The 25,940-nt window shown below is 45.9% G+C and overlaps 1 protein-coding gene across 1 annotated transcript in view; it reads left to right on the forward strand.

The window, feature by feature from the left end:
• The window catches only part of LRGUK (leucine rich repeats and guanylate kinase domain containing), an 83,080-nt gene that overhangs the window by 39,519 nt on the left and 17,621 nt on the right, over positions 1-25,940 (forward strand). The window contains exons 12-16 of the mRNA XM_074984191.1: positions 1,549-1,662; positions 6,057-6,258; positions 7,767-7,880; positions 11,096-11,253; positions 15,305-15,393. Coding sequence (XP_074840292.1) covers positions 1,549-1,662; positions 6,057-6,258; positions 7,767-7,880; positions 11,096-11,253; positions 15,305-15,393 — 677 coding nt within the window. The remainder of the gene's footprint in view (positions 1-1,548; positions 1,663-6,056; positions 6,259-7,766; positions 7,881-11,095; positions 11,254-15,304; positions 15,394-25,940) is intronic.

Genomic DNA, 25,940 nt, shown 5'->3' on the forward strand with positions numbered 1-25,940 from the left:
TGTGGGGGGTGGCTTCATTGGAGGGGCTGAGCTGGGCCTTGCACTGGTCAGAGGTGGGGCTGGGGCTCCATTGTGGGTCTGGGCCAGGCCCTGCACTAGCCAGGGGAGGGGTGGGAGCTGGCATAGCGTGTGGGGAGGTCCATTGGAGGGCTTGGCTGGGCCGGGCCCTGCACTGGCTGCGGGGGGAGCTGGCATGGTGTCGGGGGCTCCATCGGGAAGCTGGGCTGGGCTGGGCCCTGTGCTTGGTGGGGTAGGGGCTGGCAAGGTGTAGGTGCATTGGGGTGCTGGGCCAGGTCCCACAGTGCACAGGGGAGGGGCTGGGGCTGGCATGGTGTGGGGTGGGGTTCTGTTGGAGGGGCTGGGCTGGGTCCTGCACTGGCCAGGGGAGGGGCTGGGGCTGGGACAATGCAGGTGGAGCTCCATTAGGGAGCTGGGCTGGGCCCTGTGCTGGCTGGGGGGAGGTGCTGGGTCTGGCATGGTGTGTGTGTGGGAGGGCTCTGTTGGCGGGGCTGGGCCAGGACCCACACTGGCTGGGGAGGCAGCTGGGCTGGGCCTTGTGCTGGCCAGGGAAGGGGATGGGGCTAGCACGGTGTTGGGGGGAGCATGGCAGAACTCTCCCTGGACAGACAGACGGATGGACACAGCAAAAATAATATATGAGTGTAATACTGATAAATAATTGATCATTTGCACATGTAAATTGTGTGTTGGGGTGGAGGGGTGGAATAGTGGGGTTAGAAAGCCCAAAGGAGGCTTGTGTATAGGTTCCTGCCACGTTTCTCAGCCTTGTAGGAGTCCTGTGGGGATTTAAAGGGTAGCTCATTGAATAGCAGATTGACCCTGGAAGCATTGTGACTTCCTCTCTTCCCTCTATAGACAGAATGTCTCCAGCTACTGCTACTGATGCATAGCTGTACTCCCAATACAGTTTGAGCTCAAAAAGCCAATTATAGCACTTCATTGGTAGATACACAAGCAGCGAAACCTACATATTCATAAGCCACTGAGCTGACATGTAGTGTGTACTTCTCAAAGACAGTGTGGTTTAATTGCCAAAGAATATCTTTGGACATGAAAGTTTTATTTGCCAAGTTGCACTGTTGAAATTTAATTCCCAAATATATGTTCTTGCAGATTTGCTTTGTGTATCCAGTTTCCTCTTTGGTATCTTCTTTTATCCTGCGCTGCCATTCATTTTGATGCACTGTAAAAGAAGATGCTCCCCGCTTTAGATCTTGTGCTTCTTTGCAGGGTGAATGAATAAACAATGTAAAGTTGTAACCCATCAGCTGCTTGCTTTCAGCGACCTGATGTTTTATTATTCACAAACAATCTACAGGCCTATACCCCTGAGGCCTGTTCTTTGCTGTTCTCTGCAAGGTTTGCATCCCAGGTGGCCTTGTTATCACTGGTGATTTAGGCTTTGTGGAGCTGTATATATTGGTAACCAAAGAAGTCTAGAAGAATCATTTTTACTGTGCTTCTTCAGGAAAGTTGTTTTTATTGCAGTCTTTCCATTGCTATGATACATCACTGTTTTAATTTCAGGGTAAATTTATTGCAACCTATAAATACAGCAGCCACTATTATGGATTAGGAAGAGATACTGTAGAATCCATTGCCAGAGAGGGACTGGCAAGCTGCGTTCATTTGGAAATAGAGGTAGGCATTACTATTATCTAACTGTTATAACATCATGAAAACATGGCCATTATCAATCCAAAAGAGTAAAATTTGCCTTTGTGGTTTCTGTGCTAATTAAACCATTCTCCTAATGAGAGTTTCTCTCATGTAAGAGGGAGGGCAATCCAGTGGTCAGTGCACCAAGCTAGGACTTGAGGGACTCAGGTTCAATTCCCTGCTCTGTTATAGATGGCCTGCATGACCTTGGGCAGGTTTCTTAGGTGTTGATACACCAAAGGAATTAGATGTTGCTGAGCTGAGCACCAGCACCCAACTTTTGGGAACACTGCAATTCACAAGCCTTGAGTTAGAGGCCTAGGCTTCTCATGCAATGGATAGGGAGAGATCGGGGTTCTATAATGCTGTTCACAAAAGCTGGAGTCTCAGGCAGGAAAACACCTAAGCTAGGCAGAGGGAAAAGACTAGATAATTGTCTGCTAAATCCCTCAAAGATATGTGTCTATCTCTTGATAGCAAGTCACAGTGGGGCTGTCCCTCCCTTATAACTCATAGCCCAGTGATTAGGGTACTCGGCTGGAATGTGGGAGGAAACCTGGCTTAACTCCTCCCTCCACTTGAGAGGACAAAGAAATTTGAATTGACATCTGTCACATCACAAGTATGTGCTGTTACCATTGGGCCAATGGACATTCTGTTATTGGCTTTCTTGTCCTGTTGTCAGTCTGTCCTGTTGAAGATTTTAGATGAATAACTCCAGAGTCATTGGCATAGGCTGAGTGAAGCCTGGTTCTCCCACACCCTTGGTGAGTGCTCTAAGCACTGGGCTAGAGTCATTCTCATGCTTGTGTTCTCTCACTCACTTGTTCTCTGTCCCACAGGACTCTTTAATTGTTGATCCACAGAGGAAGAGCTTCAACAGAATAACCCATAACTCAGTGGTTAGAGCCCTCAGCTGAGTGATGCTAGATTGCAGTTCAAATCCCTGCTCCCTCTCAGGTGGAGGGAGGACTTGAACCAAGCATCTCCCAGATGAATACCCCAAGTACAGGGTGAAAAGTTATCCCATCCCTGGGGGTTTTGTGTCAGTTTGCTGGAGGGGCCCAATTTGGTTGGTTGCTTCTGAGCACACTTACTGAATCAGGCCCTGCCTGTGGTCAGCCAGCTGACCATATTTCTTCTAATCTAATTTGTAGATTGCTCTGGGACTCGGGGCCTACCAGGAGGTGACAGTTTGTATGCACAGACACATAAATATCGGTGTCAAGGGGAACTTTTTATTACAAAATCTTAGGTGCCGAGTGAGTTTAGGTGTCTACAAATTTCAGTGGGAACTCACACACAGACTCTATCCCCACTGCTCTTTATGTGCATTGTTATTAATCAAGTATATATTGCCAGAAATATACATGACACTGTATAGGAATAGCCCTGTATCAAAGGGCCAAAAAGTAAATTGTCTGATCTTGCAATGTGGGTGCCTATTTTGAGATATTAGCACCATCTACTCCCACTGACTTCACTAACATTGAGGATGTTCCACCTCTCACAGGCTAGGACCCTAAATTCAAATGAGAAGATAAAATAGACATGACAGAGTAGAATGAGCCTCATAAAGCTTGAATGCTTCTCAAAATAGGTGTATTACTAAATTGTGGAGAAGTTAGGGCCTGTACATAAACAGGGAAGTTACTGTGCCTTTACTGGATATTTTCAACAGGAATTTCATAGTCAGCTAGTTAAGAATTCCTCTGGCGTCAGAATTCTATAGTGTGTAATAATTATGCAGCAGTCTGCATAGGTATGGACTCTGCCTGTTGCTGGCAAACCCTAATGTTGAGTAATGCACCTGAAAGAAGAAAAACTTCAAGTTCATTATCATCTTCTAAGACCCTAAAAAAAAGTGATTCATCCTTATTGAAAGAACATTTTAATTAAAGTTCATGAGTTGAGGCTAAATATCTAAGCCATTTATTTCTCTTTAATCTACCACTTCTGCACTGGTAGGTGATAGAAGTTGTTCCCTTTATAGTAACTACATTTCTCATCAGTGAAGTTCCTGTTGCATTCTGCAACACAGTGAGGGGAGATGTTCCAGGGCACTTCAGAACCCATCTTCTATTAGTGCATAGAGTTACACTGTTGGCCCCAACAGAGTCCATCCCTACAGCTCATTGTAGTGGTGTCACATCTGGGGCTTTTGATTTGTTTTACACTAAAAGGCACACTTTGTTGCTTTTGTAGACAGAGCTTATTGCCAGCACTAGGGGTTCCTTGCATCTACCTTCCTCTCCTTGTGTGCCACCCTCTTATTCCTCGTTATTTCAGGGGCATACATAAATAAGGCTGGGGTCAATGCTACTTGCTCACTTTTGTATAAAAAGGTCACTCAGAGGTGTGAAAAATCCACACCCCTGAACGACGAAGCTATACCAACCTTAAGCCAGTGCTATGTTGGCTGGGAGCTACAGGTTATTAAGCTGATGGGAGACAGTGTCTTCACTAGAGGCACTACATTGGTGCAGCTGCACCAATGCAAGTTTGTGGTGTAGACCTGCCAGGAGTATAGGAATGTAAGACCCTCCTCCCACAAATATATTTGCACTTGAACAGTACCACTGAAATCAGTAGGACTCTATGTACTCACTCAGGACTCATTTTCATTATTTCGGCCCCCAGGCCTAGATTGGATGGGATGAAGTTATATAGCTCTGTCTTCTGTCCTTTGCCTGTGGGGATTTGTATATCCCACATGATTGTGAGGGAAGTTGGGATGGAGCAGCCCAGTCCATTGGCTACCCAGAACACAGGGCTGCAGTTTTTTGCAGGCACATATGCAGAATTTGGACTTAAATGTAAAAGCCAGTGATCTGTGCCAAGTGCTTTGGGATCCTGTATGCATGTCACATATGTACATTCATTCATTCATTGATTAATTCTGTTCAGGTGTGTTTAGTCCAGATGTTGACTTCCCACTTTCTCAGAATATCGTGGTTTGGTACAAGAGATGGTGTCAGAAATTCAAAATTTCACGTGCCGGCAAAAGTTTACTTGCCATCATAAACAGCTGTGTTTTAATAAACCTTCATTACCTGAAAGTTATCAGGGTCCTCAGCATCAGTTAGACATCCTGATTAGAAGACATGATGCTTATTGTAAAAATGCAAGGAACAAATTCAGTAATGGTGAAAGTTACAGGTGTTCGGTAAATTGGTCAGAAAATAGCTGTAAGAAATATAGTATGACTTTGAATGTGCAAAATAAAGGGGAAAGGATAGCATGTTACAGGGACTCCAGTTAACAGGCACATGTCAAAAAGCAGAGTGCTTTAAATCAGCAGTGAGCTGCAGGCTTCCTGGTCGTGGTACTCTGGTGGTACACTGCAAGATAAATTTGGTGCCAGATCTCAAAGGATATAGATTTAAATAACTTATCAACAGCACTAAATATGGTGGTTTGTGATAAGTAAGGGGTCATCATGAACACATCAATAAATAAAACAAAACAGCAGAAATGTAGCACTGTGAAAACTAACAAAATGATTTATTCAGTGATGAGCTTTCATGGGACAGACCCACTTCATCAGATCGATCTCATTTCCAATACAGACTGGCATTTATAAGTACCGAAGACAAAAAAAAAAAAAAAAGATTGCAATAAAAACTTACGTGGGGGATGAGGGGTGGGAGGTTGTTAATTGTCCTGCCTGAGATAATTACGAGCATCAAAAGAAGGGAAGCAGTCCTCGTAATGCGTGAGGTACATAGATATTACTTATTCACGTGGGATATACATATGTACATTGGATAGATTGGGCAAAACCTTCACCAAAGAATAAACGGACACAGAGCAGACATCAAGAAACTCCATACACATAAGCTGGTCAGTGAACACTCCAGTGGAGTGGGCCATTCTGTTAAAGACCTGAGAATTTGTGTCCTGGAGTAGAAAGAATTTAAAAACAGATTAGAGCCTGATATTTGTGGGTTGGAGTTCATATTCAAATTCAACACATTAGCACATGGTATGAACAGAGACATCAATTACCTCACGCATTACAAGGACTGCTTCCCTTCTTTTGATGCTCATAATTATCTCAAGCAGGACAATTCACACCCCTCTACTCCTAATCCCCCTGTGTCAGTTTTTATTGCAATTTTCTTTTTTTTTTGGTACTCTGTACTTATAAATGTCAGTCTGTATTGGAAATGAGATTGATCTGAAGAAGTGGGTCTGTCCCACAAAAGATCATCACCGAATAAATCATTTTGTTAGCGTTTAAAGGGCTACATTTCTGCTGTTTTGTTTTGTTGGAGTACAGGCTAACATGGCTACCTCTGTTACTATACATCAATAAATAGTCACTGAATTTCAGGAATAAAACATTACTGGGTGCTTTTTGTCTAATCTTAAAGGGTGTGCAAAGTTTAAAAAATACCTACTTTGAACCTCGGTATATCCTGCTAGTACCAATGAACAAAGAAAAATATGAGGGACATCTACGGAGGAAGGGGTTGTTTAGCAGGCCGGAGGTTGAAACTGCCGTCTCCAGAGTGGACATGTATATTAAAATAAATCAGGATTTTCCAGGATACTTTGATGCGGTAATTAACACGGGTGAGTGTGACCTCTTTTGTACCAAGAATTTGATTATTCACATTAGTAGCAATGGATGCCCCACAACTGCTATGGAGGTAAAATCTCTGAACCAAAAAGTAGGGAAGGCAAACTGGTAAACAAAGTAGCAGGTTTTCATCTGCCAGAAATGGAACACAGCTAGTTCTTATCCAGGAGATGTAAAAGACTGCAGATTGGTGTTTTGCTTCTTCGAGATTGAATCACTGCATTGTGCACTAGCTACATCTCAAATCCATCAAGAAATTGAACCTGGTATAGAATTGAGCTGCACATTTGTTAAAGGGTATCTCTCATGAGGCTGATACACTGAAATTGTGTGACCTTCATTAAGACCCAGATCCTCAAAGTGTCTGAATACCTGAATTCAGATGCTTGGAGGATCTGTGCCTAAATGTCTGTTGGTGTCTGAATGGAGTTCAATGTGTCATTTTTGTTCTTGTAGGCCCTAGATGGGCTGGAACATATCTGCCTTTTACCCTTGTGTCATATTGCCATAGTTAAGGTAAGCAGGAGCATAAAGAGAGGAGGCTGCTGTAAGGGACTTCTCTGTGGGACCCTCCTACAGGCTGAACCTCTCTAATCTGGAGCTCTCTCATCCAGCAACATCCATGGTCCAGCATGATTTTAGTTAGCCAGACACCAATTTATCGTGGGAGTTGCTAAGTTTCCCAAGAGTCCATAAAATTTGTTTCCAGCCACTAGTCCTGGCTCTCAGTGTTCTGTGATGTAATTTAGCTGTAATTTACCTCTAAATGTCTTCTAAGAGCCCAGTTGGCAGTGAAAGAGTTGGTAATGTGCTAGACAATATTGACCACCTGTGGTCCAGCAAATTCTCTTGTCCAGCACTGGTTAGGTCCCAGGGGTGCTGGATGAGAAAGGTTCAGCCTATACTTTGAAACTTGATCACCCCCAGGTGTAAAATAATTGCATCTGTTGAGCTTTGCAGTATCATGTGAAACTAATGCTTTCTGCTACTTACTTAGGAAGTGAGGGAAAATTATAAGGGAGGACAGCAAGTGGTGGGATAGGGGGGGTTTCTGTCATTTATTTATTTATTTATTTATTGCTTGGCCATTGCTGGAGTTAGTTTTGGAGCTAGAACTTAAATGAAATTGCTGGCCTTGTGAAATATTATAATTACGTGTTTAATGATTGTCCAGGGCACCTGGAGTCCAAGTTAGGCAGCCTGACATTTTTAGTATAAAACAGAAGAAATAAAATTCAGGAAATAAAATCAAGTAGAGAAAGGGGACATTTAGGTTGACTATAGGAATTTAGAATGTAGCTGAATTTAAGAAGTTTCTTCAAAGTAATAAGCTGTGGACGAGTCTCCAAAAAAGCCCAAACTAGTCAGGAGATTGGCTAAGTGAGCTAACAGGACATTGTAATCTTTCACTTTTGTGATGCCATAGCTTCATGCTGGCACATGGCTGTTTTTTTATCACACATCTTTTCTCTCCTCCTTGAACTATGCATGTTTCCTGTAGATGATTATGATGAAGCATACACAAAGCTGAGTCTCCTCATAAAGGAATACCTAGGTATGGTACAGCCTTCCGATATGGACAGCAGTCAGGTCTTGGATGACAAAGCACTCACAGGTACTGTATGCGACTTTTCATCTGTGCCAGTCAGGAACTACCACCACATTTATTCAGAGAATGTTACTAATAGCACTCTTCCTGTGAGAGAGGCGTCCTCCATCATTACTGGCCCATGAAAACTCAGCAGGTTTCCCACTGAGTAATGGGCCTCCCTGACTGCCTTTTTCCAAGTAACAGAGTATCTGATGCAGTTACTTGCAGTTACTTTATGTGGCAATTGACTTAGGAGAGCAATGTTGGGAAGAATGCATTGTGCGACCCTAATGTTACTTGGGGGCAGTTTACTCCCTACCTGATGGACCATCCCCTCATAAGGGAAGGTTTTTTAAGGAGACGCACATCAAAAAAATTTCTCCTTGGCTGACATCTTTGTGCCTAGATGACTAATGCGAAAAAGGAAATGGGACTGCAAGGTTGAACACTCACCTTCCTCCCTGCATCAGGGGTGACCGGGACTAAGAAGGAAGCTTCTCCAAATCAGAATCCCACTTGCCATTGCCCAAGAACCCCAATTTTCTTTTAATGGTAATTTTTTACTATGGAGTTAGCCTGGGTGATTGGCACCTAGGTTAACTTGGCCTGAGTACAGCCACACTGCAAAGCCAAAAATCTGAGTTACTTTGTCCTCATTGGTGTGCCACTCCTGTGTGTGTCGCTTACGTGGCTCACAAGACTCAAGATAGGAGTATCTGAAGAGACTCTAAGACGGGCACAGAAGTGTTGATGAAAAATAGTGTAAAATTAATCAGTTTTACATTAAGTGATTTCATATCCTGAAATCAAATACATATCGATTACTCTATGGAGAATGAAAAGCCTCAACATGGATTGTGACATTGAGATATGACTATGATGGGTAGCCTTATAAAAATAGTAAATTTAATTTCAATCTGGGCTGTCTTAATTTTTATTCTAGAAGTGCCCATGTTAGTCTGTAGTTAGGAAAGGCTTGTGGTGTGATTGGATTATGGGGAAGCTGTATCTTGTTCTTGTAATCTTGCTCTTAAACTATTTTCTGCTAATACACAAGGGCCTTTCTGGCTCAAGAAGGAAACCAAAGTGGAAGAATTAAGGACAGAAGAAATTCATATCTAATTGTAATATGTTCTCTCTAAAGCACCTGACATTCCTTTGACAAAATCATAATATTCTTTAACATTTTAGGATTGTGTCAGTTTGTACTTTGTTGTTAGCCACAGAAATCCCATTAATGGTATTAGGTTTTGGTAATTTTGCTCTCTGTAATGTAACCCTTAAATTTACTATGTATCGTTAAATTCACTTACAGCTTCATTTATAGGAATGGAAATAAATTTAATTATCTTAGTTCTCTCCTTATGGACCGTGTGAAATAATTTATTTTAAAAAGTTTGCCTCAAGGTTGACTTTTATATGGACGTTTTTAGGAAGAGAAGAGAAGAGAAAAGATTGGTTCTGTGATATTATGATGGCTTGTTAAATCTTTTTTAATTAATTGCCATTTGAGATCTTTCGTTCAGACACAGAATAAAGACACTGGGAGAAATCCAAAAGCTTTTCTTTTGAAACACTTTTGATAGAAGAAGTTATTGCATACATTTGATGATAATACTTTGCTTGTGCACAGCAGCTTTCATCCAGGGATTTCAGTGCTTTACAACTACTAATTAAGGCTCACAATCAGCGTTCTGTCTAATTTGCAGAATAACTTTTATGTGCACCAAATCATGTGCAGATGCGCACCATCAATGGAAGCACATGCTGCCGGCTGTGGGCACTCTGGAAATCAACAGAGTGGCATCTGAATCTCTCCTGGGCAGCTGCCCAAGGGCTCAGCTTATGTGGAACACTGCTCACAACCCTGGATAGGAATGCATACGTCATAACATTTTACAGATGGGACCTTGGAATTGTGGCTGTTTGTCAGTGGTTCTGAGCACTCAGAATACCTGCTGAAGTTGATAGGAGTGGTGGGTGCACAGCACCTGTAGTAGAACTCGAGGCCGTAACTACCTTGTTCTAATCACTAGAAATTTAGCATCTGTGTATCAGCAATTTGTGATGGCTGGGCTGAGGGACATTTGGGGAAAGTGGCATTTATTTGTTATGCAATTACAAAAGCAAACATATGCAAATGTAAATGTGTGTGTGTAAGATTTGATGTATTTGATTATCTCCCTCTCCTTCACCCTTCATTCATTGCTCTTCTCTTTTGATTGTAGGTGCTTTGAGAGCTTCTTTTGCTCAGTACCTGTTACAATGAGGCTTTTCTTCTGATTGGGTTTTTCAAACACTACCATAAAATAAATATTCATGCAGGTTATATTTATATTTTAAATTGATATTTAGGGGTAATTTGTTAGTTAAACTAAAGCCCAGCCTCCCTATTTGTGGTTATAGTTTTGTACTCTCCGAGTTTGTCGCCTCTCCAGATACCTGATTTAATTGCATTTCTGGCTACCTGTAAATCAGATACAAATACTTACAGCTGCACCAAGAGGTGAATGGTGTGCATAAAACTTCAGGTGCAACTTATTCTAACAGTAGGTGGGGCAAGAGATTCAAATTCCATGGCTGTGAGGCAACTCAAACATAGCCTCTAAACATCTTAAGAGTAGTAACAATGTTTAACGGATAGCAACTTAGAAAAAAAACTAAGCAAAGCAAAACATCATATTCCATCAGTGTCCCTTGGTGGTTTCTGTTTTAAGTATTGTGGGCAGCTTACACTTCCCTAGGTATTTCGAGGATATATTCATTGCTATTTGTAAAGTGCTTTACAAATTACCAAGAGTGCTAAGTATTCTTATTCCATTCCTTTGGATCTGTTTCTTAGGCCAGGTCTACACTAGATCTGAAAGTCAATCCTAGATAAGCAATTCCAGCGACAATCAACTTATCTGGCCTATTTCACAATAATGAGGAGTACCAGGGTTGACTTTCAAGCCCTGATAGCTCAATTTCGCAGGTCCCCACTATTTGCATGAAATTGAACCCTGGAAGATGGACCCTGACCAGGCTGATCTCCCAGTAAGCGTAGATGTGCCCTTAGAAATGATTAGCTTATCTTTAATTTCATTCTTACTATTTACAAGACCAGAACAGTGCCAAAAAGTAGTTAATTATTATACAACTGTGGCCATGGAGTTTCTTCAGCAGGATTTCAACTGTTTGTAACCAGATTTTATATTAATGATTTTGTTGCATTAATAACAATACATGTTCCCTGATAGATTCCAGCTCACTGTCTTTTGGAGATCAGAAAGCTTTAAGCAGTGGAGAAACCGTTAGAATTGCCCTGCCTTCTGATATCAATGAGTTTTCAGACTCTTCGGCCAAAAACTACTCTGCTAGGATCTCAGCCAAACTTGCTGCACAAAAAACACCAGTGGTAAGGGAAAAATGCTCTAATTTTAACATGATAAAATACTAATACATAAGTATACATTAACACATAACATATAAGTAGGATGTTTATGCTTGTTCAGCCCCTATATTGTTTTTACTGCTGTTCTCTGAAGTACTTCCACTTTGTCGATATGTTCCCAGTAGTGGTGTGCCGAGACTCGTATGTACCAAAGGCAGCTGGAAAAAAAAAATGGTAGGAGCATCACCAGCTGAGGAGGAGATGGAGCAGGGAATTATGGATCTTACCTCTTTTCACTGGTTTTATGCCGAAGTAACTTCACTGATTCTGGTAGAGTTGCTCATGGTTTATGTGATGTAAGTTAGATGAGAATCATCTTCTGTATACTTCTACAGCAAGTCATGGAAACAATCCAAATTCAGGATAAATAACGGGTGTGCTGCCATGAGATACAGGGAAACTCTCTAAGAGGACATCAAGGGCTACTTACAAACTTGATCCTGTTCCATTGAAGTCAAGGACAAACTCTCATTCACCTCAGTGGCTGCACAGTTGGCATGGTTGCCACCAGAGATTAAATTCAGACATGTTTCTCTTCTTCTTCGTCGTCTTTTTGACCCAGTGATTCAACACTGCGCTTAAAATACTGCTGGGATACAAGCTTCATTTTTGCAGGTTGTTTCCTAAACACAGATTTTAATTCCCTCTCTTTGCAGGCAGTAGTGGAGTTGATGCTGTGAAGAAGATATTTCAGATTCTCCTTTTAAATGACAGTGGCGGTGCGGGGGGGGAATGATGCTTCAAAATATGTTCTATTCTAGGGCCATGATGTCATAATGATGAAAGGTGTGGCTTACTGGACAGTTATTGCCACTATCTCTATATTAATAGCAACCTGCACCTGATTTTGGCATCTAAAGTTTTTATGCTGGATGGAGCAGAGAAACAAAAAAAAAAAATCACTGCTATCCAAGGATTAACAAAAGGCTTTAATTAGTAGAGAGAAAAGTATGACTGTCAAGTGGGCTACCCAAACATGAGACTCTCCCCTTGTTCAGATATCTTAAGCAAAATCCCACGTCTCATGGTGGGTAGAGTTAAACCAGTGTCAGAATTATCATTTCACTTAATGTTTATTTCATCAGAAAATACATTAGTTTAAGATGAAGGAGAAGCCTGTGTTTCTCTAACTTGCAGCTTTCTGCTGTCATCTGTATCACAGCAATTTATGTCTCTGTTTATTGCATCTTATGCTGGCAGTTTACATTTTGTCAAACCAAGGAGAGAAATGTTTTATGGTGAAGATGGCTATAATTTACCCAAGGGTTAAGTTCTTCACTGGCTAGAAGGCTTTCTTTATTAGTTTCCTTGTTCATTGCTGGTAATATCTGCCAAGTTATTTGCTAAGCCTTCTAAGTGCTCAGTATATGTTTTGTGCGGATGATGAAGCTATGTAAGATTAATTCAAGTGCCAATCAGTAAGTGTTCCAAGGTGAAACCTGAGTGCAGCTTAGATTGTTTTCAATATTAAAAGATTGTAAATATGTCTGCTATTATTTTAGAGTAAAATCCTGTCTAAATTGTTCCTTTTGGAAGCAGAAATTATTTCTTTACTTTTGGCAATAAAATGTATGGCATGATGGCTACAGCTGCATCCCATGCTTCCTGTGTGCAGAGTAAGTGAGAAAAAGCATAAAATGACTAGCGCTGACAATCCTGGAGCAGGATAAAGAGACAAGGCTTGCTGATCAGGAAAAGATTTTCCACGGCTCTTGCAACTTGAAGATATGCATATCTCATAAAGCTGGATGGGACCTTGAAAGGTCATTGAGTCCAGTCCCCTGCATTCACAGCAGGACCTATCACTATCCCGAACAGATTTTTTTTATTTTTACTTTTTTTTAAGTCTGACTTACCCCACACCCTAGAAAACCCCCCTCAAGGGCTGGGCTCACAACCCTGGGTTTACAAGACCAATGTGCTAACCACTGAGCAATCCCTCACCCCAGTACGTGAATGCAGAACACATTATACAAACATTGCACAAGTATAAAGAACTACACAGGATGCAAAGTAGCACATAACCAGGCCCTGCAACTCAGACAAAAGTCGGAAAGAATTGCATCTTTGCAAAGAACATACTTTCTGAAACCTCTGTCTGAAATCTGTGTGGGTCTAGGCCAAGCTGGAGTAGCAAAAGGGAAGGAATTCACAAAAATCTGTGGATAGATATATTCAGCAAAGCAATCTGACTCTCTTTCTCATTCATCCTTTGCTATCAGGAGAGCCATTCCTGGGATGGGGGTGGCAGAGTGTCACCAGATAAATTGTGGTGTGGGGCATCTTAATGTACTATCATACTGCCAAATTACTATATGATAATGTGATAAGATTCCTGTAGTTGTTCTGTTAAGCTTTCTTTTGCCTTGAGTTTGTCTACACTGGGAAACTATATTGTGCTGCAGCACATATTAACTAACACACTGGTTAGAACCTCAGGACTGGAGTCTCTAGTCTGCTAAGTCTGCCTTGTGCTATTGTGCACAGTAGCCTCAGAGTGGCCAAAAATTTCCTGCAGAGAATTCTCTCTGTAAAAGGGGGATCTCAGCTGTTTTCGGTTGGCCAAGATGGCGTAGACATCAACCACTCCTCTATCCTTGGAGTAAGAGGACAAAGAAAGCAGCATGTCAAGAATGTGTTGGAGTCAAACTCTACTATGCTCTATTGCTGGTGAAAGGAACCTTATGTGAGCAGCATAAATTAAAATAGGATTGTTCGTACTTTAACTTATAATAGGGCTGTGAATGAAGGAGTCGCAACCAGATCCCTGCCATTACTCCTTTCTGCTACATCCTAGCATAGCTCAGCTGTAGTAAAGAATCAGGGCTTCACTGTAAACTGCCATGTTTAAAATCAGGTGCATCTTTAAAGACAAAAGTCCCATACACAATGGCTGTGTCTACATGTGCACGCTACTTCGAAGTAGCGGCGCCAACTTCAAAATAGCGCCCGTCACGGCTACACGTGTTGGGCGCTATTTCGAAGTTGAAATCGACGTTAGATGGCGAGACGTCGAAGTCGCTAACCCCATGAGGGGGTGGGAATAGCGCCCTACTTCGAAGTTGAACGTCGAAGTAGGGCACGTGTAGACAATCTGCATCCTGCACCATCGAAATAGTGGGGTCCGCCATGGCGGCCATCAGCTGAGGGGTTGAGAGACGCTCTCTCTTCAGCCCCTGCGGGGCTCTATGGTCACCGTGTGCAGCAGCCCTTAGCCCAGGGCTTCTGGCTGCTGCTGCCGCAGCTGGGGATCCATGCTGCATGCACAGGGTCTGCAACCAGTTGTTGGCTCTGTGGATCTTGTGTTGTTTAGTGCAACTGTGTCTGGGAGGGGCCCTTTAAGGGAGTGGCTTGCTGTTGAGTCCGCCCTGTGACCCTGTCTGCAGCTGTTCCTGGCACCCTTATTTCGATGTGTGCTACTTTGGCGTGTAGACGTTCCCTCACAGCGCCTATTTCGATGTGGTGCTGCCCAACGTCGAAGTTGAACGTCGACGTTGCCAGCCCTGTAGGACGTGTAGACGTTATTCATCGAAATAGACTATTTCGATGTAGCGTGCACGTGTAGACGTAGCCAATGAGTGCTGAGTGATATTTAACACCTTTTTAGTTAACGTGCTATAACACAATATAGTTTCCCACTATAGATACACACTCAAGAGTCTTAAGCCATGTCTGCGCTACCATTTTTGTCAGCAAAAATGTCACTCGGGTGTGAAGAAACACACCCCCTGAGTAACATGAGTTTCACTGGCTTAAGTTGTAGTGGGCACAGTCGGAGAGTTTCTCCTGATGACATAGCTTCTGCCCCTCATTCATCTAACTAAGTTGACAGGAGAGCTCTATCCTCTTGACACAGAGCAGCTGCACAAGAGATGGTACAGTGGCACAGCTGTGCCTTTGTAAGACTTTTAGCGTAGACACAGCCTTAGCCAGAGATGGGAATGTTCTGGCTGTGTATGTTACCCTGTATGTGTTTGCAAGGTATTGTAATAAGCAGATCCTATTTCTTGCTCAGGAAGAAGCATCTCTTCAGAGACGGCAACAAGCAGCACGTCAGGCGCTGTTGGGGAAGTCTCCTAGTGCGTATGCCCAACTGTTTCAAAGGTAATGTGGGCATTTGAATTAACTGAGTCCTTTTCAGCCAAATGAAAAATGTCCATCTTTAACTCCTTCCCCATTGCCTCTGCATGATGAATGATCAGAAGCTGTCAAAGAGCATAAGTTCCATGGCTGACTCTCCTCCTTAAAGCATTTAAATCCAACCCTACAGTTAAGCCCTGCACACAGAGATAGACTGCCCTCTGACTGAGAGCCTCAGTGGTCTTAAAATAGAGTTGTGAGGCCAACCAGCAGTATCTCTGAGACGGTGAATTTCTAAAACAGCCAATGACAGCTACCCAGCATCTGGCAGGGAGCGGGTGGGAGATGACAGTGGAAAAGCTGGGGCAGTAGGACCTGCTCCTGGGGGGGTGAGAAGCTCCAGGCAGCTTCCCCTGGCTACCAGCAGGTAGCGGGAAGGAGGGGGAAGCCTTTGGAGCCGGGTTCCCAGCAGGTACCTGCCAGCAATGTTGAGAGGCTGGGCTCTCAGCTCCCTACACGGTCCCTCTTAGGTCATGTAAGCACTCCTAGTGGACTTGCACCACTGCAGTAATTACACTGGTGAATATTAAATCAGTTTACATTTCTAGCACAGACATACCCTTAGTCCACTGCTGTTTGCTGCCTTTATTTCACAGTGCCTTGCTCATACTTTGGATTCTTCGTTTGGAGTGAAAAATCAGACTTTGTTTTGGCAGAGCTGTCAGATATGTGAAACTCTTATCACCCCCAATTGGCATTTGCAATTACCAGGCCAGAAGGGACATCTGTGCTCAGCAAAAACAAACTGGATACAGGAGTAGACAACACTCTTTTCCATATGCTGATACAAGAAGTGAAGTCATAGATGTGAACAGTGGAGACTGAGAGTTGGATGATGAACCTGAAATCACAGCTACTGTAACTCCTCACTTAACACTGTAATTACATTCCTGAAGAGTAAGAAGTCCTGTGGCACCTTATAAACTAACAAATATTTTAGAGCATAAGCTTTCGTGGGCAAAGACCTCATGCATCTGATGAAGCAGGTCTTTGCCCACAAAAGCTTATGCTCCAAAATATCTGTTAGTCTATAAGGTGCCACAGGACTTCTTGTTGTTCTCGAAGATACAGATTGACACAGCTACCTCTTTGATTCCTGAAAAATGTGACTTTAAGGCTGTGTCTACACTACAAACTAACTTCAAAGTTATACTTCTAAGTAAGCAACTTTGAAGTACAGTGTCCACACACAAAATGCAACCTCTCTTGCTTCGACGTAGGCTTTCCCTTGCTTCGAAGTTAAATGTCTACACACAACTAATCCCTACTTCGAAGTAAGGGGCCAGGAAATGATGTGTGCATGGGGATCACATGGCCAACAAGCCCTTCCATGCTTGCAGTCAGCTGACCCCTTAAAGGGCCCCTCCCAACACCCACAGCCTGCATGTGCTCAAGGTTGACAGGCTGAAGACATCAGCAGCATATACACAGGCGAACAGCCGGAGACCATGCCAGCTCCCTCTCTCCCCGAGGACGATGCCCTCTCGATCCTGGTCAGCCTGCTGGCCATGCTGCTTGCCATCCAGCACCAGCAGCATGGGCAACTTGCCTGCCTGGGACCCAGCCTTGAGGGCCTTTCCACACTCATGCCGCCCCTCCCCTGTTCCCCCCCACCCCCGAGCTGGCACCAGCGGGCCTACACCACCAGCACTAAATGGTGGGACCGGCTGGTGCTAGAGGACTGGGATGACGAGCGGTGGCTGAGGAATTTTAGGATGACCCAGCAGACATTCGAGGACTTCTGCCACTGGCTCGCCCCAGTCCTCCAGCACCAGGACACCCACATGTGGCCAGCACTCCCGGTGCGGAAGAGGGTGGCCATTGCACTATGGCAGCTGGCCACCCCCGACAGCCACAGATCCGTCAGCCACCAATTCGGCGTCGGCAAGGCCACCGTCAGAGCAGTGCTGAAGGAGGTATGGCCAGGCCCCACCCTGGGGAGGGAGCAACTGGGAAGGGGGCAGGGGGCTCTCGGTGGGGGGCAGGGCAGTGTGTAGGGTGGCTGGGCAGGGCCCATGAAGCCTGGGTGTTCCAGAATTCATGGAAGGGACATCACGATGCCCCCCCTGCATTGTGGCCAACGCTGCATACCCGCTGCACTCAGGGCTCATGTGGCCCTGCACCAGACATGCCACAACAGCTCAGGACACCTTTAATGGTTGCCTCAACCATGCCAGGGGCACAGTCGAGCAGGAGTTCGGGAGGCTGAAGGGGAGGTTTCGCAGCCTCCTTACCAGGCTGGATGTTAGCCTCCCAAATGTCCCCGTGGTCATTGCCACCAGCTGTGCCCTCCACAACCTTGTGGAGGGCTGCCGGGAGCCTTTCAAGCAGGGCAGAGCTGCAGACCCAGGGGCCGGCTATGAACAGCTGCCTGCTGCTCTGTGCCGTGAGGCACAGCAGAATGGGGTCTTCGTCTGGGATGCCCTGTGCCGGGCCTTCACACAAGGCCTGCCCTGACTGCCCGCCCCACAGCCACACACCGCACCACACCCTGCACCCCTCACGCTCTCCCTTCACCACCCCTCCACGAAGCACCAGGTACATGGGTTAGGGTGGGAACAACACACTTTAATGGAGAAAATAAAGTATTGTGCAACACAGAATGGACCATGGTAACCTTTGGTGGACACGGGGGCGGGCGGGGGGGGAATAGTTGGCAGTAAGGAGGCAGGGGCTTGGGTCGGGGACTGAACTGGGAGCGGGGCTGGGATGGGAGTTTAGTCAGTTGGCCAGAGGCATGGGGCGCTAGGAGCCATGTCAGCCATGGCCGCCCCTAACACCCTGGGTCTGGGGCCGCCTGCAGGGCTGCGATGGGGCCAGGACCACAGGGAAGTAGGGCTGGGGTGGGGGTGCTGCAGGCTCTGCCTCCAGGGTGTGTGCAGGAGGGGCCACTGGGGCCGGGCCAGGTGCGCCCGCCTCTTTTAGCAGCCACCGGGTCAGCTTGAGGCGCTCAGCTGGTGCCAGGTCTGCCACACATTGGGCAGCGGCTGGAGGGGTGGCTGCGAGAGGGGCAGCTGCAGGAGGAGCTGGTGAGGGGGCAGGAGGCTGGGGGAGGCGGGAAGCCAAGGCCTGGAGCATGGCATTTATGCTGCCTGCCAGCCTCGCCCACACATTTTGCTCCATCGCCAGCCATTCCCACAGCACCCCGGTCATCTCCCGTACAACTGCCCAGTTGGCGGCTGCTGCCTCATCCCTCCACTGCTGTCTCTGAGAGGCCTGGCCATGGCTGTGGGGGGATGCAGACTGGGGCGATGGGGTGGCCTCCCAGCCCCCTGCAAATGCGGCCTGCTCAGCTCTGCAATGTTGGCTGACTGGTGAAGGACCTGTGGAGACAGAAGGGGCCAGTGGGGCAGACTGTGAGTGCTGGCTCCTGACCTGGGCGGGGGGCTGGATCCCCTGCTCCCTTGCCCCCTGCCCCGCTTCCCTGAGGCCTTATGGCCCATGAGATGCCGGATGCCCAGGGGTTCCCGCTTGGCGAGGATCAGCCTGTGCTCCTCCCTGGCCCCCATCTTCAGGTTTGTGGGCTGTGGGGCTGTTTTGGGGGGGCCCTGTCTCCCTCCCTTGTGATGTCCCGCTTGCCCCGAACGTGCCGGCTGTGATCTCCCAGGGCTTGGGTGGAGCCCAGCTCGATGATGCCCAGCTTGGTGTTCTGGAGGGAGGGCGATGACAAGGGTCCTGTCACTGGAGCCCTCATCATTACCTTCAGTCTCTGTGTGCTGGTTTCCATGTGGGGGCGCTGGTGGTGCCGGAGGGAGCTGCCTCCTCCCCAGTGGTAGTGGGGGCAGTGCACAGGCCTTGATGTACATCTGGTGCAGCTCCTTTACCTTGATGCGGATGCTGATGCCAGTGCAATTGGGGTGTCCTCGGATGGCAAGACCACTGGCCAGCCGGTCAAAGGCCTCGGCGTTGCACTTGTGGGTGCTGATTTGCCAAAGGACCTCCCCCTTCCCCCACAGAGCAAGGAGGTCCTTCAGCTCTGCCTCAGTCCAGGAGGGTCCCCTCCTGGTATGACCCTTGTCTGGGCCCTGTGAGCCCTCAGACCCCTCCTCTGGAGCCCCCAGAGGGGGAGGAGGGGCCTGCCATGCCGCCATGATGGTGAGGGGCTGCAGAGGCTGGCAGGTGCTTCGTGCAGAGGCAGTTTAAAGCAGAGCCCATGCTGCCCCTGCTTGTGGCACACTCTCAGCTTCCTGCCTGGGGCTGCTGGGGAGCAACTTCCTTTAAGGCAACCAGCAGGGACCATAGAGCCCTGCCTGGGCTAGTCAGACTGTCTCTATCCTCTGGGGGTGGGGGAGGCCTGCCTGGAGGTCTCCTTACTTCGAAGTAAGGCGTGCAGAGCGTCTACACACACTTAACTTCGAAGTCACACTTTGAAGTAAGCCACTACTCAATTGCCGGGAATGGAGTAGTGACTTCGAAGTAAGGGAAAGTGTGTGTAGACACTCTGCAGGCTACTTCGACGTAGCCCCTTACTTCAAGGTTAATGTCGAAGGTAGTTTGTGGTGTAGACACATCCTAAGTGAAACAATGTTAAGCAACTGCAGTTTCACCATAAGAATTAATATCAATGGCAAAGGGTTAGATTCCGGGAAATTTCTTTTGCCAGAAACAAGACGTTATATACAGTGTAAGTTTTAAACAATTTTAAACAAGTTACAGCTCTGCTTAGCAAAGATGATTGGGAAGCTTGGTTGAGGTGGTGGAATCAGAGGATTAAGGAGAGTGGATCGGCCAGGAGCTCGTCTTGCTGACCTTTCCCAACTCAGAAAACCACATCTAGAGATTAATGTTTGGTTTCCTTTATTTTTCCTGGTAAATGTCTTTATGCCAGTTCGGTGCAGTTTAACTCACAACTAGGATTAGGTAAGGGAATAGCTTCTGGCCCCAGCGCTCTGGTGAGGGTGTGGGCCAGTAATACTCGCAGGCGTGCAGAGTCCTTCCCATCAGTGCGCTGCAGGTTCTGGCTCAGCATGGGGCTCAGGCAGAACAGGCAAGTGGCAGCACATAGGAAAGGATGCTCTGCTGCATCCTTCCACAGCATCCGATGGGGATGTCCCAGCTGGCCTCTGAGCAGCCCATCACACAAGTACCTGCTCCAGGTAGTCACTGTCCCCTGGGTACTAGGGAGACCAGTCATCTCCTAAGTTGCTTGGTACACTTGGGACAAAATGCACAGGGATGGATTACCTTTTGTGGGCCCAGCACCAAATATTTGTGGAGCCCTATATAGTCATTATGGTCCCCTTCCAAGTGTGGGTCTAATGTGATGGCACCATGGGTGCCATAGTAAACCTAGTAGTGCTTGGATGAGGATGAACACCTTTACTCATAAACAAAATTTGAAGCCATGCTTGAATGAGACAGTGATCAGTCCATGACAAAGGGAGTGTAACCACATCCCTTATTCCAAGAATACTATCGCCCTTAGTCCAAAAGACCAGATCAAGGGTATGACCTGCAACATGCGTGGGGACAATTATGTTTGCAGATAATCCTAACATTGTCATAATAGACATAAAATCTCAGGCTGGACCAGACAGGACAACTTCAGTGTGAAGTCTCCCAAGACCAAAAATCTTGGGGTCCTCAACACCACATCTGAGACGACCTCGGCCAGCTCAACAAGGTGAATGATATTACAAGTAGAACACCCAACCTATCCTGGCCACCCAAAATCAGGTACAAGCACTCAAATCTAATACTTAGTTGAACCAAGGCCCTGGTCAGTGAGATGATATACTGTTAGACAATAGCCACTCCCCACTCTCCCCAAACCACCAAACCACAGCTGGTGCTGCGCTGAGAACCCAGCCAGGCACAATTAGGAAAGGTCAACAACGCCCTCCACTCCCAGCCAGGTCTCAGGAATACAAGCCAAGTCATCTCCTTCATCCAGGATTAAATTATGGATGATAGTTGTCTTGTGGGATATGGACCTGGCATTTAGCAAGAGCACCCTCAAGGCTGACAGCCAGGTGTGAAGGTTCCCAGAATCATTGAGGCTGGGAACAGACTGGAACAAGGAATTGTACACAACTATCAAAACCTCGTTCCTCTTGGCTGGCCAGTCCTGATCTTATTACCATATCTCCCCCTACCTACCCCAGCTGTTCCAAAAACATATAATGGAAAAAAAAAACCCTCTTTTCACCTTCGGTAAGTGGAAGAAGGGGGAACTTGCTCTCACCAAGAACTTCCCCTGCTCTCACCAGGGACTGAATAGGCCATCACACAAACAAGTGTGCTGCTCCCACCAGCACCCACAACACACACAAATGTTACAATGTATCACATAACCACCACAACATCCACCTTTGTCCTCAGTCTACCTCAAAGGGCAGCCCCTCTTTAGCTTGTCCCTTTGGTGCGGCCCACTAGCTACAGCCCACTGCAGTGGTGGCCTCCTGGCTTTACGTCCACCCTGGTAGCACCTGCAGCTGAAAGGTCTTAGTCCTAATGGGCAGGCTTCTTACCCAGGAGATATTGCAGCAACAGCAGGGCAAGGTCTTTCCTATAAGCTGGGCTGGGAAAGATGTTAGTCCTTATTCCCAGCCCACAACCCTTCCTCCTCCCGCTGAAGTCTGGTTATACACTTGGTACTAGTCAAAATAATTCCTCTTCATTTTTATGCAGTTTAGAAAATTAGACTGTTACAATGTCTACACTTTCTATTAGTTAGCAATTAGTCAAACTACATATTGTGATATGATTTCATCTTTCCTCATAAGATGGAGGATGTTTCTTTAGCCTCCTGATAAATTTCCCTCCAAGCGTGTTAACATCTGGTAATTAAGTACCAGAATTGATCACAATAGTCCAGAGGCAGCTACAACAAAGGCTAGCAAGAATACACAGTTATCTCCTGGGTCTGGGACATGATATCTCATTGCCACTGCATGTGCAGCTCAAGATTTCAATTGGCCTTTTGCACTCATGTTGCAGTACAAACCCACGTCTGATTCCCTGTTCATTTTTCGCAGAGGGATAGCCACGTTAGTCTGTATCTGCAAAAACAACAAGGAAATGTGCAAAATATTTTCAATATAGAAATCCACTCCATGGATCTGACAAAGTGTTTTTTAACCTATGAAAGTTTATACCCATGTAAATCTGTTAGTCTTTAAGGTGCCAAGAAACTTTGCGTTTTTCCTGTTCATTGTCATCTCTAGGTTTCTTTCAACATGCCGCTCACCAAGTTTCTCAATTCTGTGGCGTATCTATCTGTGACTTGGATTATTTTTTCCCAATGTGTATTTTAGTTGGATATTTTTTTTCTGTTTCTACTTACCTACACAAGTCAAGCACATATATCTGTCTGAAAGCTGAACTTTTCTTTCAGCATCCGTTATTTTTCTCATGTCAGTTTTGTTCTTGTACATTGTCTACTTTCATTTAAATACAATATACCCATTCAAGGAAAATGTTTCTTAATCTCAAAGTTCAGTGACAGTGGAGCGAACTTTTTACTGTGCAGTACGCTGTAGTCAAGCAAAAGAGAATTGCTGTTTACATGGGACAAAGATGAAAGTTATGCCTCATACTGAGAATGCAGCTGAAATAACTAAGGGTATGTCTGGATAACGCAGAAGATCGACCCAGTCATGGTCAATCTTCCGGGGTTTGATTTCACATGCCTGGTAAGGTAGACCCCCTGTACTCCTCAGTATCACGAGGTGTAAGGAAGGTCAATGGGAGAGTTTCTCCTATCAGCCACCCTCTGTGAGGATGGCCAGGTAAGTCGATTGTAGATAAGTCAATTCTAGCTATGCAATTGCATAGCTAGAATTGCAAATCTAAAATTGACTTTAATAGCTAGTGTAGACCTGGCCTAAGAGAATGCTAATCCTAGAGTGTTGCTGACATAACTGAAGATGCTGAGAGAGAGAGAGAGGACTTGTCTTCACTTCTGCAAAGATCACCCCAGTCAGGGTCAATCTTTTGGAGTTTGATTTCACACATCTAGTAAAGGTGCATGAAATTGATCTTTCTGGGGTCAGCAGTCAACCTCCTGTTCTCCTTGCTATCATGAGTAGTAAGGGAAGTCAACAGGAAACCTCCCTTTGTGAGGACCTCCCTTAGTGATGACAGACCTCACAGTCAACTGCAGATATGTTGATTCTAGCTACTCAATTGCTGTAATTGTGTATCTGCAGTTGACTGTAAGGTCTAGTTGTAGACCAAGCCAAAGATTCAGCAATGCTCATTAACTCCAAGCTCCATAGAGAACTTCTGTCTGCCACAATGGATGAACCTAGTAGTGAAAGAAATTTTGTTGCACTGAGGACATTATAAATACTTCGGAACAAAATATTTATAGCTATAATAAAATGCTTGTGTGTTTTTTGAAAATCATAAGTCTCTAACTGGTAAATATACAAAATCATTTCCATATAGAAAATATCAGTGTTTACTACCTAGTATTTGATAGAATTCTGTAAACTGTTGAGTTGCATTTTTTAAGATTTTGGAGCATGTCTTAAAACAATGTAAATCAGTAGTTACTCCATTTAAATCAAAGAAGTTAAGTTACTTTTAAAAATGGGGTCAAAGGAGAGTAAGTTCTGTTTTATTTATTGTAACATCCAAAAGAATAACTACATAAATATATATTTTTCACTCAAGATCATTTAAAATCTGACTTCCTTGTTTTGTACCTGTAGCTAAAGACAGTTGTAATTGAGGTCATTTTGATATTTAACTGCCTATTACAGTGTGTGAGCACAATTAGGTAGTTTGACATTAAGTAATAATATCTCGCTGCTGTCAATTCTGTCTGTACTATAACGGATCTAAAATAAGTTCTTCTTCGAGTGGTCCCCGTGGGTGCTCCACCGTAGGTGTCGGGCTCACCCCGGCGCCGCAGCTCGGAAATCCTTCAGCAGTCTCCGTCGGGTCGCGCATGCACCGATGCGCGTCGGCTCTTCGCGCGCTTACGGTCACGTGCGCGATCCGGTCCCTGCCAGTTCCTTCTCAACCGCCAACGGCTGCAGACAGAATCCTCTCCGGCTCCAACGCCCGAGACAGATAAACTCATTTTATTCGTGTTAATAATTATAATAATAATAGTTAGCAGTTATATAGTTATTATAGTAGTTTACCGTGTATATAGTTGGTTTTAGAAGTACAAGACTGTTAAGTGTGCTGTTAGCACTTAAGGACTCAGAGAGTTAAATTCTAACAAAGTCGTCTCCCGGTTTTAAGACGTGCGAATCTTGCCAGGAGGCCATGCCTGCTTCAGATGGCCACAGCAGATGCATCCGGTGCCTAGGGGAGACCCACGTTCCCCAGAAGTGCTCCCATTGTTCTAAATTAACGAATAGAGCTAGGAAAGATAGAGAGATGAGGCTAAAAATGCTGCTCTTTGACAAAGCACTTCAACCTGCCTCATCAGAGAAGCCCCATAAGGAGGGCTCTTCAGGATTGCACAAGAGGAAGGCTGCCTTTTTGACCTCCTCTGTGCAGAAGAAGAGAAAAGCTTCTCCTGCTCGATCCCTGCCCGTTACCTCTGGGAGCGGGATGAGTGAAACAAAGGGCCTGGGCACGCTGGCTTCTTCTGCTGAGAAAGCCGCGGTGCATGCACCCGCGCAGGGGCCCACGGTTCTTAAGGAAACGGCACCGAGGGCCGTGCAGGCACCGGACTGACCGGCACTGGCTGCTGCGGCACCGAAAGTTTTGGCTCCGACGGCACCGGAGCAACACTCGGCACGAAGCCCTACGGGGCCGAACGAAGCACCCCAAGCGGCACCGGGAACGACAGCACTGGGAGCAACGGCACCAAGAACAACGGCACCGGGACCAACGGCACCGGGGGCAGCAGAAACTAGCACAGCACCCGCTACAGTGCCGAGCCCTCCGGCACCGATCAGACCACCAGTGATGCCTGAAAGAGCAAAAGCTAAAGCAAAAACCCGGCACCGCAGTCCCTCCCCTGAAGTAATTGCGCTGCCGTTATCACCACAATCCCCACCGGAGATTCGACGAGCAGCAACACCTTCAGCCTGCCACAGACGTCCATCTCCCTTTCTCCAAAGTCCATCTCATGAAGTTGCACGCTTCTCACCATCATCTAGCAGAGACCCCTATGAGTATTCTCACAGAGGCTCTCCCCATACGTCGGTGTCATCTCGACGGTCACGGCATTCCCTGCATCACCCTTACATCTTTGGGTCGTGGTCCAGGTCCCCATCACCGGGACCCTGTCCCTGTTGCTATGACCACCACCATTATACGGGACATCAAGGCTACGTCTACACGTGCACCCAACTTCGAAATAGCTTATTTCGATGTTGCGACATCGAAATAGGCTATTTCGATGAATAACGTCTACACGTCCTCCAGGGCTGGCAACGTCGATGTTCAACTTCGACGTTGCTCAGCCCAACATCGAAATAGGCACAGTGAGGGAACGTCTACACGCCAAAGTAGCACACATCGAAATAAGGGAGCCAGGCACAGCTGCAGACAGGGTCACGGGGCGGACTCAACAGCAAGTCGCTCCCTTAAAGGGCCCCTCC

The sequence above is a fragment of the Carettochelys insculpta genome, chromosome 1 (assembly GCF_033958435.1).
Source record: "Carettochelys insculpta isolate YL-2023 chromosome 1, ASM3395843v1, whole genome shotgun sequence".
NCBI lineage: Eukaryota > Metazoa > Chordata > Testudines > Carettochelyidae > Carettochelys > Carettochelys insculpta.